Source organism: Bos javanicus, chromosome 7, assembly GCF_032452875.1.
Source record: "Bos javanicus breed banteng chromosome 7, ARS-OSU_banteng_1.0, whole genome shotgun sequence".
Classification (NCBI taxonomy): Eukaryota; Metazoa; Chordata; class Mammalia; order Artiodactyla; family Bovidae; genus Bos; species Bos javanicus.
Window position 1 is genome coordinate 15,474,496 of NC_083874.1, and position 13,430 is coordinate 15,487,925.

Sequence of the window (13,430 nt, forward strand, 5' to 3'; positions counted from 1 at the left end):
GGTGGATATTGACCTTTGCCCCAGCCTCGTGTATGTGGTGGACTAGTGGGCGGGAGGACCCCCCCCCCCCGCAATTTCCTATTTAGGGGCAGCCGAAGGGTGTGCGTTTGGAGAGGGGGGGGACTGTTAACCCTTTTGGCCGATTGGCGGGAACTGGATAGCGAACCACCTCCGACCCAGAGGGAGCGGAGGTTTTGAGTTCCGCTCACCATTGATTTGGGCCAAGTGAGGTTCCCTTCCACTAGGTAGGACTGGGGAGAACCCCCCACCCCGCGCCTCCGCCCCGGCCCCCGTGCCCCCAGTGTGGGAAGTTAAGTGAGACCTCTTTGCACGGAGCGATGAAGGAATCCAGTTGACCGGAGGGAGAGGCGCCTTCCTTCGGCTGGAAGGAGCCCTCTCCCACTGACCTGCTGCCTCTTTCTCGCTGCAGCGTGGGGTCGCAGTGCATCTCCCAGTAGCCTCCTTCTGGCAGAACCCATTTCCGGCTTCCGAGGCTTCAGCGAGATGTTACTGCTGCTGTTGCTACTGCCGATGTGTTGGGCCGTGGAAGTCAGGCGACCCCGGGGCGTCTCCCTCACCAGTGAGTGAGCCACTGGAGGTGGCCAGAATTGGGGGTGGGGTGTGGGAGGCTTCCGGGATAGGCGCTTACAGCCTTCGGTCTCAGTGTTCTGGACTCTGGGCAGGGAAGGTTGCAATGCTTAGCCGGTGGGAGTGGGAAGAGGTACCTTTGGGTGGAAAGGGCTCTCTTCCTGCCTTGGACTGGGCCCCTTGTCCCCCTCCCCAGACCATCACTTCTACGACGAGTCAAAGCCTTTCACTTGCCTGGATGGCTCTGCCAGTATCCCCTTTGATCAGGTCAATGATGACTACTGTGACTGCAAAGATGGCTCAGATGAACCAGGTGAGTGTTTTCTCCATTCATCCATGCATCCGTTCACTCATTCATTGTACATTTATTGAGCTGGTGAGTGCTACGTCCTGTGTGGTGTCCCAGACAGACCCAGTCCTGTCTTCACAGGGCTCTCTGTTGAGTGGAGGCAAGCAGGCACAGAATAAAGTGGGTCAGTGGTTTGGTGAGGAGATGGGGAGGCGCTATGGGAGCCCAGAGGGGGAGGGGGAGGGCTTGGCAGGGCCCAGTTGGGAGGGCCCCCCCCCCGCCCCCCCGCCCCCTGCCACCCCCCAGCGTGGAGAGGCAGGAGGGAGCCCAGAAGCGTTTTGTTTCAGGCCCCCAAAGTGCAGTGGTCCTTCCTCCCCTTACTTGGCATCAGTTATTCTCACATTTCTCACTCTCCCATGTGCATGTGGTGGGCGTGACCTGCCGGATCCTGAACCCACTCCACAAACCCTCCTTCCCTCCTTTGTCCACAGGCACAGCTGCCTGTCCCAACGGCAGCTTCCACTGCACCAACACAGGCTACAAGGCCCTGTACATCTCCTCCAGATGGGTCAACGATGGAGTGTGTGGTGAATGAACTGGCCCCAGGATGGGGGACAGGGTGCTGGGCGGAGGGAAGGCGGCATTGCGGGGTGGGGGGAGTCCTGACAGCGCCCCCACGTCTGCCCTCAGACTGCTGTGACGGGACCGACGAATACAACAGCGGGATCGTCTGTGAGAACACCTGCAAGTACGTAGCTGACACCCCCGTTCCCTTGCCCCCCTCTCCCCCTTCCCTTGCCTCGCCTTGCTGGGTGAATCGGGCTCCCTCTCCTCTCTGCTTTTGTGTGTTGAGGGCTCACCCTGTGTCAGGTGCTCTGTGCATGCTCTATCAGCGGTTTCCCTTCTGGCCTGGAAGCGAGTGTCATGTGTTCGCCTGTTCAGCCGATGAGGGAGCTCACGCTCAGAAAGGAAAATGACTTCCTCAGGGTCTCATAGCTAAGAGATAGCAGAACCAGGACTCGAATCCAGCTTGGTCTAACCTGGGACTCTGTGCTTTTAATTGCACCGCTGCAGCAGGACCTGAAAACTGAAATGCCCGCAGGCAGGTGATGGAAGCAAGTGCATGCAGGCCGAGTGTGAGGCAGTCAGGGAGTGATGGGGATTGTGGCGTTTAAAAGGGACAGCCTCCTTCCACTCCTGAGTTGGGAGCAGGTGGCAGGGCCGGATATGTTTTTCAGAGAAGCTGAGCGTCGTGACATTTCCGTAAACCCTTCTGATGGAAGGTCTCTTAAGTAGAGAGTAGACTGAGCAGATTTTGCCTACAGGCCAGACAGCCCTTCTGTCAGGGAGTCTGTGACTTGTGCGCTCGTCTCTTTCTCCTCTTGGGCACCTCCTTCCAGCCCCACATCCCAGCAACCCCTAGTCCCTCCCACGGTCCTGCGGGTGAGCGAGCCCTGTCCACTGCACCTCCTCTCTAGGACGGGGGTGAGGGACTCTGAAGCCAGGAGGACCTGGGGGAGGAGGGAGCAGGAGTGTTTGAGCTCCTGTTTTTGCCCACACAATGGGGTGATGGCAGGGGCTTGAACCCCTTTGGAAGAGGCAGACCTAGTGGGCACTAAACGCCCTCCCATTGGTGCTTGTGTCTCCCTTCCCCCAGAGAGAAGGGCCGCAAGGAGAGAGAGACACTGCAGCAGATGGCAGAGGTGACCCGCGAGGGCTTCCGCCTGAAGAAGATCCTGATTGAGGACTGGAAGAAGGCCCGGGAGGAGAAGCAGGTGAGGGGCCTGGTGGGGCTGAGCCAGGACGACCTGGAGGCTGGTGAGGCTGGCTGGGGTTTATGTCTGCTCCCCACCAGTGGTGTCCTGGGGCCAGTTGGTGTCTGTCTGTGCCTTGTGTCCACTTGACGTTTAGCTGTTGCTTAGGCTGGTACCAGGTGGGCGGCAGCCAGGCATGGACCTAGGCCTTGGGTGCAGACCAAAGTGGGCTTGGAGGAGGGACGCCTCTCCTCCAGGTTCTAGGGTGCTCTCATCTGTAAGTTAAGGCCAGTGACTGTATGTCTTACCAGTTCTGGGGGAGGACTCAAGACAAGGTCCTTCAACCACAGCCAGGTTAGCTCAGTAGGGTGGGTGCTGGGGATGTGTGGGGGGAGGGCCGAAGAGGGTGAGTCCCCAGGGGTGTGTCTCTCCCTGCCTGTCTGCCACCCCCTTAACTGGTAGGTCAGAGTCCTCAACTCTCCTTCAGGGCTCCCGCTTAACCCTCTGAGCAAGGGCCCCAGCTCTGTTTCTCAGACCAGGGAAGGGTCGGGTCTTCCTCTCCCACCCCCATGGCCTGGCTAGTGAGGTACCTCCTGAATTCATAGTGGGCAGTGTATTCAGGGCCAGTGAGATCCTTCTCGTGCTTAGCCACACAGTGAAGTTGGTGCCAAGTGACCTTTGACTTCATGGGCCAGCAGGAGGACCCTGGCAGCAGATCAGGTTGAGGTGTCAGGCAAAGTCTTGGGAGGGACCCTACATCCTAGGGCCCACATTCTTAGGCTGGAGCCCACCCAGCACACACGTTCCTTGCTTCCTTCTTTCCTTGAATATTTTTTATTTGGTTGTGCTGGGTCTTAGTTGCAGCATGTGGAATCTAGTTCCCTGACCAAGGATCAAATTGGCCACCTTGAATTGGGAGTACAGGGTCTTGGCCACTGAATCACCAGGGAAATCCCCTTTCTTTTTTTTTTTTTTTTTTTTTAATACAAGCAATCAGTTTTTAAAAAGAATTTTATTTTATTTTTGGCTGTGCCGGGTCTTCATTGCTGCACGCAGGCTTTCTCTGGTTGCAGCAGGCAGGCTTCTCATTCAGTGGCTTCTGTTATTGCGGATCACAGGCCCTAGGCACGCCGGCTTCAGGAGTTGCAGTTCCCAGGCTCTAGAGCACAGGCTCAGTAGTTGTGGCGCAGGGGCTTAGCTTCTCCTAGGCACGTGGAGTCTTCCTGGGCCAGGAATCAAACGTATGTTCCCTCCCTTGGTCCCTCTGCTCTCTGAACCCGGCTTGGGGCACAGGAAGCAAGGAAGACCTCCTGGAGGAGGAGGTCTCCATCTAAATCAAAATCTGTAGGTTTATTCAGAGTTAGCCAGGCAGAGTGTTGCAGACAGAAGGAAAGCCTATGTGAAGAACTAGGGGCAGTGTGTGTGGAGAGCTTTGAATGTTGTTAGGGCAGTTAAGATAGCAAAGGGGTGGATGAGGCTGGAGAGGTGGGCAGGGTCCTGGTTGTGCAGGGCCTCAGGCATGCACTGAGGTGTTTGCATTTCTCTCCAGTGGGCTGCAGAGAACCACAGTAGCAGGGGTTGGGGGAGATCCAGGAGGCGGGTGTATTAGGAAAAGATAATGTGGAATAGAGGCAGGAGAGGAAGAGGGAAGAATAGGCTGAGAGCCGGCCCCTGTCTTCTGCCTTCCCAGAAAAAGCTCATTGAGCTGCAGGCTGGAAAGAAGTCACTGGAGGACCAGGTGGAGGTGCTGCGGACCCTGAAGGAGGAAGCCGAGAAGCCAGAGGAGGCGGCCAAAGACCAGCACCGCAGGCTGTGGGAAGGTACGTCGCTGCATCCCGCGTGGCTGAGATGCCCCCTTGGCTCCTGCCAGGGAAGAGTCTGGGCCCAGGAGTCTCTTGCCCATTGTCTCTTGTCTGTCGTTCCACTGGTTTTTTTTAAATCACGGCCCTTTAGTTCCCCAGTTGCCTCATTATCTTCGACTGTGTGTTGGGCATTGTGTTTAAAAGTCATTTATAGCAGTAACTTGCAGCTTTGATGAGAGGTCCTTCTCTTGAGAAGAGGGGCTTTTCTTTCTGCCTTCTTTGTGGGAACACTGGATTCAGGGACTGCAAGTCTGAAGTTGAGGCTGGGGCTTCCTCCAGCCCCCCAGGCAGAGCGAGCCGAGGTCCGAGCAAGGGCTGCCTGATTCCTGGCCCAGCTTAGCCCTGAGGGGAGTCCCATGGGGTCATAGTTATGGGGCGGGTCACCTTGGACCTTGATTTTCATTTCCCTTCCCTCACAAGTTATCAAAATGGACATCCACATTTGCCAGGCTTGGCAAAATCCTTTAGGATGAAAGCAGCTTCTACCTTCTCTTCTCTTCTTCACTTCCTCATTGCTCTGGCAACTCCTACTGCCTAGGGTTGGTTTTAAGGTGATTTTTTTTTTTTTTAATGCTTGGTCCAGCATTTTCTTGCTGTTGGCAGATTGTGCCGCTGTTGTGGATAATCTGAAACCTTGGCATTTGTTCTGAGTCTGCTGTGTGCAGGGACACACATGGCGGAAGGCGGATAGGAGGGAGAGGTGGGGCAGAAACCCACTCCAGACTAGTTGAAAGACTAAGATCAAGCATTGCCAGAAATATCTGGAGCCGTGGCCCCAGCTGGTCACAGGGATGGTGACCAGCGGCTGGTAGCCTTCTGAGGCTGTGCTGTGATCTCCCCCATCTTTTTGAGCATCTGCTGTGTTCTTCCGTCCTTCCCTCTCTGCGTCCTGATTTCTCATAATCGGTAATTCAGTCGTTCATCTGACAAGCACCTGCTGCGTGCCTGTGATGTGCCAGGTCTACCCCAGGTGCCCACAGTACATCGTTGACTAAGACGGAGGAAGCCCTTTACCTGTAGAAGGGACAGGCTGAAAGGTCGCGAGGCTGCATCTTGTCTAGTTTTTAAGGAGCAGCAAGGAGACCATGGGCTTCCTAGGTGGTGCTAGCGGTAAAGAATCTGTCTGCCAATGCAGGAGACGCAAGAGATGCAGGTTCAATCCCTGGGTTGGGAAGATCGCCTGGAGGAGAGCGTGGCAACCTGGTCTAGTATTCTTGTCTGGGAAATCCCATGGACAGGGAAGCCTGGCAGGCTACAGTCCATGGGTCACAAAGAGTCAGACATGACTGAGCAGTGCACACACACACACACACACACAGACCATGTTGGTGAATGAGCAGAGACTCCCCCTCTTTGTTTACATAACATCAGCTGCTTCTGTGATCAAGCCACAGAGTTCAGGGGTTGCCAACAGGGACCTTATGACCTGTCAAACCTAAAATATTTAGCGCTGGGTTCTTTACAGTAAAGTTTGCTGACCCCTGATACAGACACCAGTATTCTCTCCCACGCTGACGCTGGGTAGACCAGGGCACCCAGTGCTTGTTTCACAAGGATCATCGTGTTTTTGTCCCTGCTCCCCTTTCCCAGTCATCACCTGGTTTCACAAACAAGGAAGCTGAGGCCAAAGAGGCCACTGGCTTGCCCAGCTAGACTGATGCCCACATTATTCCGATTGCAGACCCTGTCCCTTATCTGCAGGCTTGAGTCACCAGCCTGCTCCTGCCTCGCTCAGGGCCCAGTTTCCTTTGCGTGTGTTGGGTCTTTGTTGCATGGTGTGGGGCTTCTCTAGTTGCGGCAGGCAGACTCAGTTGCCCCACGGCGTATGTTATCTTACGCCAGAAATGTGTCCCCCGTGTTGATGCTTTATTAGGATTAGATTATATTATTACGTTTCTATTTATTAAGTTCTACTAAATTATTGTTCTTTATTAGAATTATTAGAATCAGAAGGCTGACTTTTTATTACTAATTTATATTTACTTTTGGCCATGCCGGGTCTTCCTTGCTGCTTGCAGCCTTTCTCTAGTTGCGGCAAGCGGGGGCTACTTTTTGTTAGGGTGTGGGGCTTTCTCGTTGCAGAGCACAGGCTCTAGGCGCACAGGCTTCATAGTTGTGGCACACAGGCTCAGTAGTTGTAGTGCGCAGGCTTAGTTGCTCCACAGCATGTGGAGTCCCCTCGGACCAGAGATCGAACCCATTTCCCCCGCACAGATTCTTTGCTGGAAGCCTGATTCTTAACCACTGGACCCCAGAGAAGTCCCTGGGCCCATTCTGCCCCTTCTGGCCTGCTGATGGCCTCCCTCCATCAGGCCAGCAGTCTTCCTGGCTCCCCCAGTGCCTTGGGTGGGACAGCATTTGGGCCACCACTGGCTGGTTACAACGCCCCCTGCGGTCGAGGGCTTCCCCCCGCTCTCTGTACTCTGTGTATGTGCCATGTTGGCCTGATGGCCTGCCCACACCCCCACCAGCCCTGCGAAACTGCTGCTCTTTGTTGCTCCCAGGCCTCTGCTCCAGCCATGCCCACTGCAGACGTGTGTCGAGCGGGCTGCAGGCCCAGTGCTCAGCGGTGACACACGCCCCCTCTAGAAGATTCCACTGGGCAGCACTGGTCTTCACGGTGTATGCATGTTGTGCTCTGTCCCCGGGTGCCTCGTTTCCTTTTACTCTTTGCTCTCCATTTTTTCTCACTGCGGTAAAATCCCAGTCATGTTCCAAATTCACCAATTTAGCCCGTTTTCAGCGCCCGACTCAACGGTGTCAGGTACGTCCACACTGTCGACAGTGTCCAGCAGGACGTCGTCGCTGCTGTCTAGTTCCAGAACATTCCTATCACCCCAGGACGGACCCCCAGGCCCATTAAACTGGCCCTCCAGATCTCCCCTTGGCCCCGTCCCCAGCCCCCGGCCCCATGCGTTGGCTTCCTGTTTCCATGGACTGACCTGCTCTGGACGTTTCACATGAGGAAGTCAGGCAGTGAGTGGCCTATGTGACTGACTGCTTTCCCCTAGCGTCGTACTGTCAAGGGTCATCCATGTTGTAGCCCGGTGTCGGGACCCCTGCTTCCTTTTTAAGAGCTGCTGTCCATTCCAGCGTGTGACCCTGGTGGGGTTGTCTCATCCAGGTCCATTTTTCCCATCAGGTTTTTGGTCTCCATGCTTGTAAGTGGCTCTTGTGTACCGAGGGGCTGGCCCTTGGTGACTGAAGTTGCAGGCGTTTTCTCTTTCACCTTTGCTGCCAGGTTCCTTTACTCTTTTTTTCCGGGCCACGTGTTAGAAAGTGAGCGAACTCTGGTCTTTGCTTCTGTTTCCACCTTCTTTTGCACCATGTCTAGCATCCTTTTACACAAGGCTGGGCAGACTAGTGCCTGGCTTCTTAGTGTGGAGTTGCTGACTCAGGTTCAGGGTTGGCACGCCACGGAGGTTGCACCGGGATTCCCAGAAGGTGGTGGGGATGAGCATGGGCTCTGGAGGCACATGGCCTGGCTTGGGCCCCCGGCTGTGCCCCTCACCAGCTGGGTGACCATGGGCAGGTCCTTTCATCCACCTGAGCCTGGGGCTCTCATCTGTGAGGACATTGTTGCGGTCTCTGGGACACAGGCTGCTCATCCTGGTGGAGAGGGCCGAGCCTCATAGTGCAGCTGCACTGGGGGTGCTTTCCTGAGTGACCCTGAGCCGGTTGGGCTGAAACAGGCCGAGGAGAGACCATCAGAGCACGTGTGGGGCTGCAGCGCCCTGCATCCTCTGGCCACAGCTCAGTTCCCGTCTTCCGTGCTGGTGGCTTCTCCCCCTTTGCGAGACACTCCGCGGGGCCCCCAGGACATCTGCCTCACCTGGCTGCGCCCCCACCCCAGCCTCTGTCCCCTGACCTCTTTTCCTGGGGCCTCCTGAATGTGGCACACCTATGGTCCTACCCCTCACTCTGTCACGGATTGTTCAGACTCTCTGCAGATGCCCCCAGCTGCCCCTGCTGGATCCTCCATCCATCTGGCACTGCCCAGCTCCTCTGCCCCCCCACCCCCACACAGGCCAGCCCTTCTCATTGCCTAGCTCCCGCCCCCAGTCTGCCCCCCACAGTGGCCTGACTCAGAGCCCCAGCCTCAGCACCCAGAGGCCCGGGCACACAGTGAGCCCAGGGGGTGCTGGGGATGGAGGATGATGGAGCTGGTCCTTCCACAGAGCAGCAGGCCATCTCCAAGGAGCAGCGGGAGCGGGAGCTGGCAGCCAGCGCCTTCCAGGAGCTGGATGATGACATGGATGGCGCGTGAGTGTGCCAGCGCCACCTGCCCTGGGCTCCCTCCTCCCTCTCCCCGCCTTTAGGAAACCAACCAGAGCCCACCTCCTTGCCCTGGAGCCCGATCCCCTGGGGGCGTGGAGGGGCTGGGGAAGAGATGAGGGAAAACACCCCCTCGAGCTGGACAGGGGGACTCGGGATCTCAGTGCTTTTCGAAAGCCTGTTCTGTGGCCTGGGACGCTTTAGTGAAAGACGAAATCCTGGCCAGTGCCCCTGAACTTGCTGGCCGACCCCAGGCCCACGGCTCAGTGGAGGGTGGGCTTTTGGGAACAGGGAGGCTGGGCAGGCCCCCTGGTGGGAGGCCTGGGACTTTGGAGGGTTCCTGGGGGGAGAATGGGCAGGGCGGTCCCGTTCCTGGTGGGCAGTGGTGGTGGGCGGTGGGATAGGGGCAGGATGGGCCACCATGGGTATGTGGGTCTCCTGTGGTGGAGGACGCCAGGCCACAGTGTCCCCCTGTACTGGGCTCTAAGGGTGGAAGGGAGTGGCAGCTGGGCCTTGAGGACACGGCTACCACTCCACCCCTGTGCCTGTCCCTCCCTTGTGCTCCTCAGGGCTGTGGAACCTCAGCAGCGGGTAGGAGGCAGGGGACGCGGTGGCTAGGACCTGCCTTTCCCAGGATAGAGACCAGACCGGGCCCTAACCCCAGACCTCATTTTTTCCCACTTTCCTGCCTGCCCTCTCTCTCTGCCCCAAGGTCCTAAAGCAAGTTCTCAGGAGGAGCCCTGGCCCAGGTTGGGGGGCAATTGACCAGAAGCCCATGGGCTCACTGCTCTATCGTCTTCTGCCTTTGACCCTGCAGGGTCTCAGTGGCTGAGCTGCAGACCCACCCGGAGCTGGACACGGATGGCGACGGGGCATTATCAGAAGGGGAAGCCCAGGTACTCGGCCCACCCCTTTGCTTGGGACTTCTGGAGGGGATTGCCCCAAGGTGACCTCAGGGTTGGGAGGGCGGGGGTGGCCAGAGGCAGGCCTTCTGTGGGCTATTCCCATGGAGAGTCCCCTGCTGGCCCAGGGCCAGGGTTCTGGGGGGGCCCAGCCTGGCTGGTGTGGCCAGGCCTTGCCTGGTGACTAGGAGGGGCTACCCAGGGCCTTCCTCCCTCCCCTGTGGGACCTAGTGGAGTCATGTGGTGCCTCAGGGCGTCTCGTGGGGAGAGTTAGGTTCCCTGTACCCATGCTCCCCCGGCCCTACCCAGTGCACACACCTGGTTACCCGCCCTCCTCACAGCTCTGCCGTCACTGGCCTTGTCCCTGCTCCCCACCCATCGCTGCCCTGCTGGTCCTCACTCCCCACCTCGCCCTGGCCTCTGTCTCTCAGCTCCTCTCCCTGGTCTCTCCAGTCCCCACCCCGCACCTCTCTGGCCCCCGCCTCTTTCCCACAGCCCTGTGCTGCCCCCTTCTGGCAGACGCTCCTCACCCAGCCCAGCTCCAGTCTGGCCCTGGGCAAGTCAGCGCGTGCTGTGCCTGGCACCGCAGCCTGAGGGCCCCTGCACCCACTACGAGAGTGCCTGGGTTGGAGTTGGGGGGCACGTAGAGGTCCTGCCCCTGACCCCACCCCAACCTGACGCACACAGACCCTCCTCGGGGGAGACGCGCAGATGGATGCTGCTTTCTTCTATGACCGTGTCTGGGCCGCCATCAGGGACAAGTACCGGTCTGAGGTCAGTAGAGGGAGGGGAAGGGATGTGATATGAGCCCCCTCTGCCGCCCCCGCCCTGCCCCTGGATGCCTCACAAAGGCACTGCCTCCAGCTCTGGCACAGGGCCACCCTGGCCAGCTGGGCGGCCCCACCTCCTCTACAGAAGCCACCCCGCCCCCAGCTGTCTGTCCCTCCCTCCCACTTTCTAGGCTCCTTGGAAGGGATGGAGACACAAGGCCGCCCTTGGGCGATGGTGGGAGCCTGGCCCCGGCCCTGGGGGTGGGGGTGGACCCCCGAGTCCTCAGCATGACCTCTCCGCACATTCGGCAGGTGCTGCCCACTGAGTACCCACCATCGCCTCCTGCACCCGATGTGATGGAGCCCAAGGAGGAGCAGCCCCCCATGCCCTCACCGCCCACAGAGGAGGAGGACGAAGACGAGGAGGACGAGGAGACAGAGGAGGATGAGGATGAGGAGGACGAGGATTCCCAGGGGGAGCAGCCCAAAGTGGGTGTTTAGGGGTGGAGGGGGTGATGGGTGGGAGTGGTCACTCGTTGACTCTGTCCTCCCACCCCCAGGACGCCCCACCCCCAGCCCCAGCCCCCCAGACGGCCAGCCCCACCGAGGAGGACAGGATGCCGCCGTATGATGAGCAGACACAGGCCTTCATCAACGGTGAGGGCTGACCCTGGGAGGGAGGGGCCCCTCCCTGTCGCCAGCAGGTGCAGGGGCCCAAGAAACAGGCCCCGCTTGCTCCTCGAGGGGACCTGGGGCTGGCCCAGGCAAGCCCAGGGGGCTCTGGGCCACCCAGAGGGGGCTTCTGGGGCCTGGGGAAGCTGGCACCACCACACCAGTCCCAGGGGCCCTTCTCCCTCCTCGTGGGTAGCTGTTGTTTGTGTCGCCCTTGGCAGGCGAGGAACCAGCAGGGCCCCAGGAGCCCCGGCCCTGCTCCCTCAAGAGCTGAGAGCCGGGGCGGGGCGGTGGGGTCTGCCTGGCGGCTGGCAAGGCCCAGAGGGTCTTCCTGGCCCTCTCCTCACCCAGAGCCAGCCCTGGGGCTGGGGGAATCAGGCCTGTCTGCGCCACCCCCTGCCCTTTGTGGGGACACCTCTGACCTCCTTCCCAACCCCACCAGCTGCCCAGGAGGCCCGCAACAAGTTTGAAGAGGCTGAGCGGTCCCTGAAGGACATGGAAGAATCCATCAGGTATGGGGGTGCCCATGCGGTCGCAGCAAGGCCACTTCTCCACTGCCCCATGGCCGCCTGCTGCCCAACTCCCCAGAGATGGTGGCGATGGGGAAGTCACTCAGGCAACCTCTGCACATTGGCGGTGGCTCCTGCAGGGAGAGTCCCCAGGTGGTGGGGACTGGAGCCCAGGCCCCGAGAGACCCTCCACCACTCGAGCGGGCCTTCCTGCGTTGTCCTGAGTCGGGCTGGCACCCCCCACTGCCCCTTAACCTCCGGGCCTCCCCTTTAGGAACCTGGAACAGGAGATTTCATTTGATTTTGGCCCCAACGGCGAGTTCGCCTACCTGTACAGCCAGTGCTATGAGCTCACCACCAATGAGTGCGTCCCCTGTGGGCACGTGTGGTGGGTGGGCTTGGTGGGTCTGGGCCTGAGCAAGGACGAGGTGGGGAGGGAGGGTGGTGGGCTTAGGCACAGCCACTGGGATTTGAGGTACTTGCATGGCTCTGGTGTGGGGGGTTGTCGTGGAGGCTGGGACCCCTGTTCCCCCACCCACCAGCCCCATCCCACGACAGGTACGTCTACAGACTCTGCCCCTTCAAGCTTGTCTCACAGAAACCCAAACTCGGCGGCTCCCCTACTAGCCTTGGGTGAGTGAGCTCGGGCTAGGCCCCCTTCTCGGCCCCTCATCCCCACCCCTGGGTGCCCCGGCCGGCCCCTCTCAGCGGCCCACTCTCCCATAGCACCTGGGGCTCGTGGGCTGGCCCCGACCACGACAAGTTCAGCGCCATGAAGTATGAGCAGGGCACAGGCTGCTGGCAGGGCCCCAATCGCTCCACCACCGTGAGTGTCCGCGGGCTGGGGGAAGTGGAGTGGGGATGTGGCCCACAGAGCCCACCTGAGCCCCACCTGCCCACCCCAGGTGCGCCTGCTGTGCGGGAAGGAGACGGTGGTGACCAGCACCACAGAGCCCAGCCGCTGCGAGTACCTCATGGAGCTGATGACGCCAGCTGCCTGCCCAGAGCCCCCGCCTGAATACCCAGTGGAGGGCGACCATGATGAGCTCTAGCCCTGCCCTGCCCAGTGCAGAGGTGAGTGGGGAGATGGGGGTCTCTCCCATCCTACCGTTCGGGGGCATGGTGGGGCGGGGGGGCTCTTGGCCACATGACAGCTTCCCCATCCATCTCCCTTCGTCTGTCTCATTTGGTTTCTCTCTGGTCCCAGAAATCAAGATGTGGAACCAGCCCCCAGTGGTGCTCCCCATCCGCCCCTGAGTCTGTGGACCAAGGCCTGCCGCTATGGGTCACCTCACCCACCCCACAGGGCAGGAAGCAGGTAGGGCTCCATGCCCTGCTTTTGGTTGGCCAGTGGGGCAGAGCCATGTTCCCAGGCCCCTGCTGCCTCCACAGATGGAATAAAGGAGCCTGTCCTGCTTGGGCCCCCACACCCTGGGGGCCTGGCCCGCTGTGCCCCCCACCCAGGGTATCTGCCTTCCCTCTAGGTGGGGAAGTGACTTGACCTGTGACCCCCCAAACAATAAACATGATCCCTCCAACTCATCTGTGTTTGTCTGGCTTTGCTGGGGTGTGAAAGGGCCGGGGGTGGAGAGGGCTGAACATGGTAAGCAGCTGTGCAGATCTGGCTCCGGTTTGAGGGTCTCACCTGAGATGCCCCGTGGACAGCAGAGCCTGGAACCATGTAAACAGACAGCTATTGGGTCACTTCCTTCTGGGTTTCCTCCTGGGCTGGTCTCAGACCCCACCCCCTCAATCACATGTGTGCTGTGGGGAAGCCAGGGGGCTCCAGATGTGAGCTAGGCCCAGAGA

The 13,430-nt window shown here is 59.4% G+C and overlaps 1 protein-coding gene across 1 annotated transcript; it reads left to right on the forward strand.

Moving 5' to 3' along the window:
• The first annotated feature begins 495 nt into the window (after nucleotides 1–495).
• Nucleotides 496–13,159, forward strand: PRKCSH (protein kinase C substrate 80K-H). The gene is made up of 17 exons (XM_061422238.1): nucleotides 496–580; nucleotides 785–901; nucleotides 1,369–1,464; nucleotides 1,568–1,625; nucleotides 2,535–2,652; nucleotides 4,322–4,451; nucleotides 8,672–8,756; nucleotides 9,586–9,664; nucleotides 10,358–10,444; nucleotides 10,753–10,929; nucleotides 11,001–11,097; nucleotides 11,555–11,624; nucleotides 11,896–11,985; nucleotides 12,180–12,254; nucleotides 12,348–12,447; nucleotides 12,527–12,695; nucleotides 12,829–13,159. Exons 1-16 carry the CDS (start codon nucleotides 505–507, stop codon nucleotides 12,671–12,673), a joined length of 1,602 nt encoding a protein of 533 aa, XP_061278222.1. The 5' UTR covers nucleotides 496–504; the 3' UTR covers nucleotides 12,674–12,695; nucleotides 12,829–13,159.
• Nucleotides 13,160–13,430: the final 271 nt, after the last annotated feature.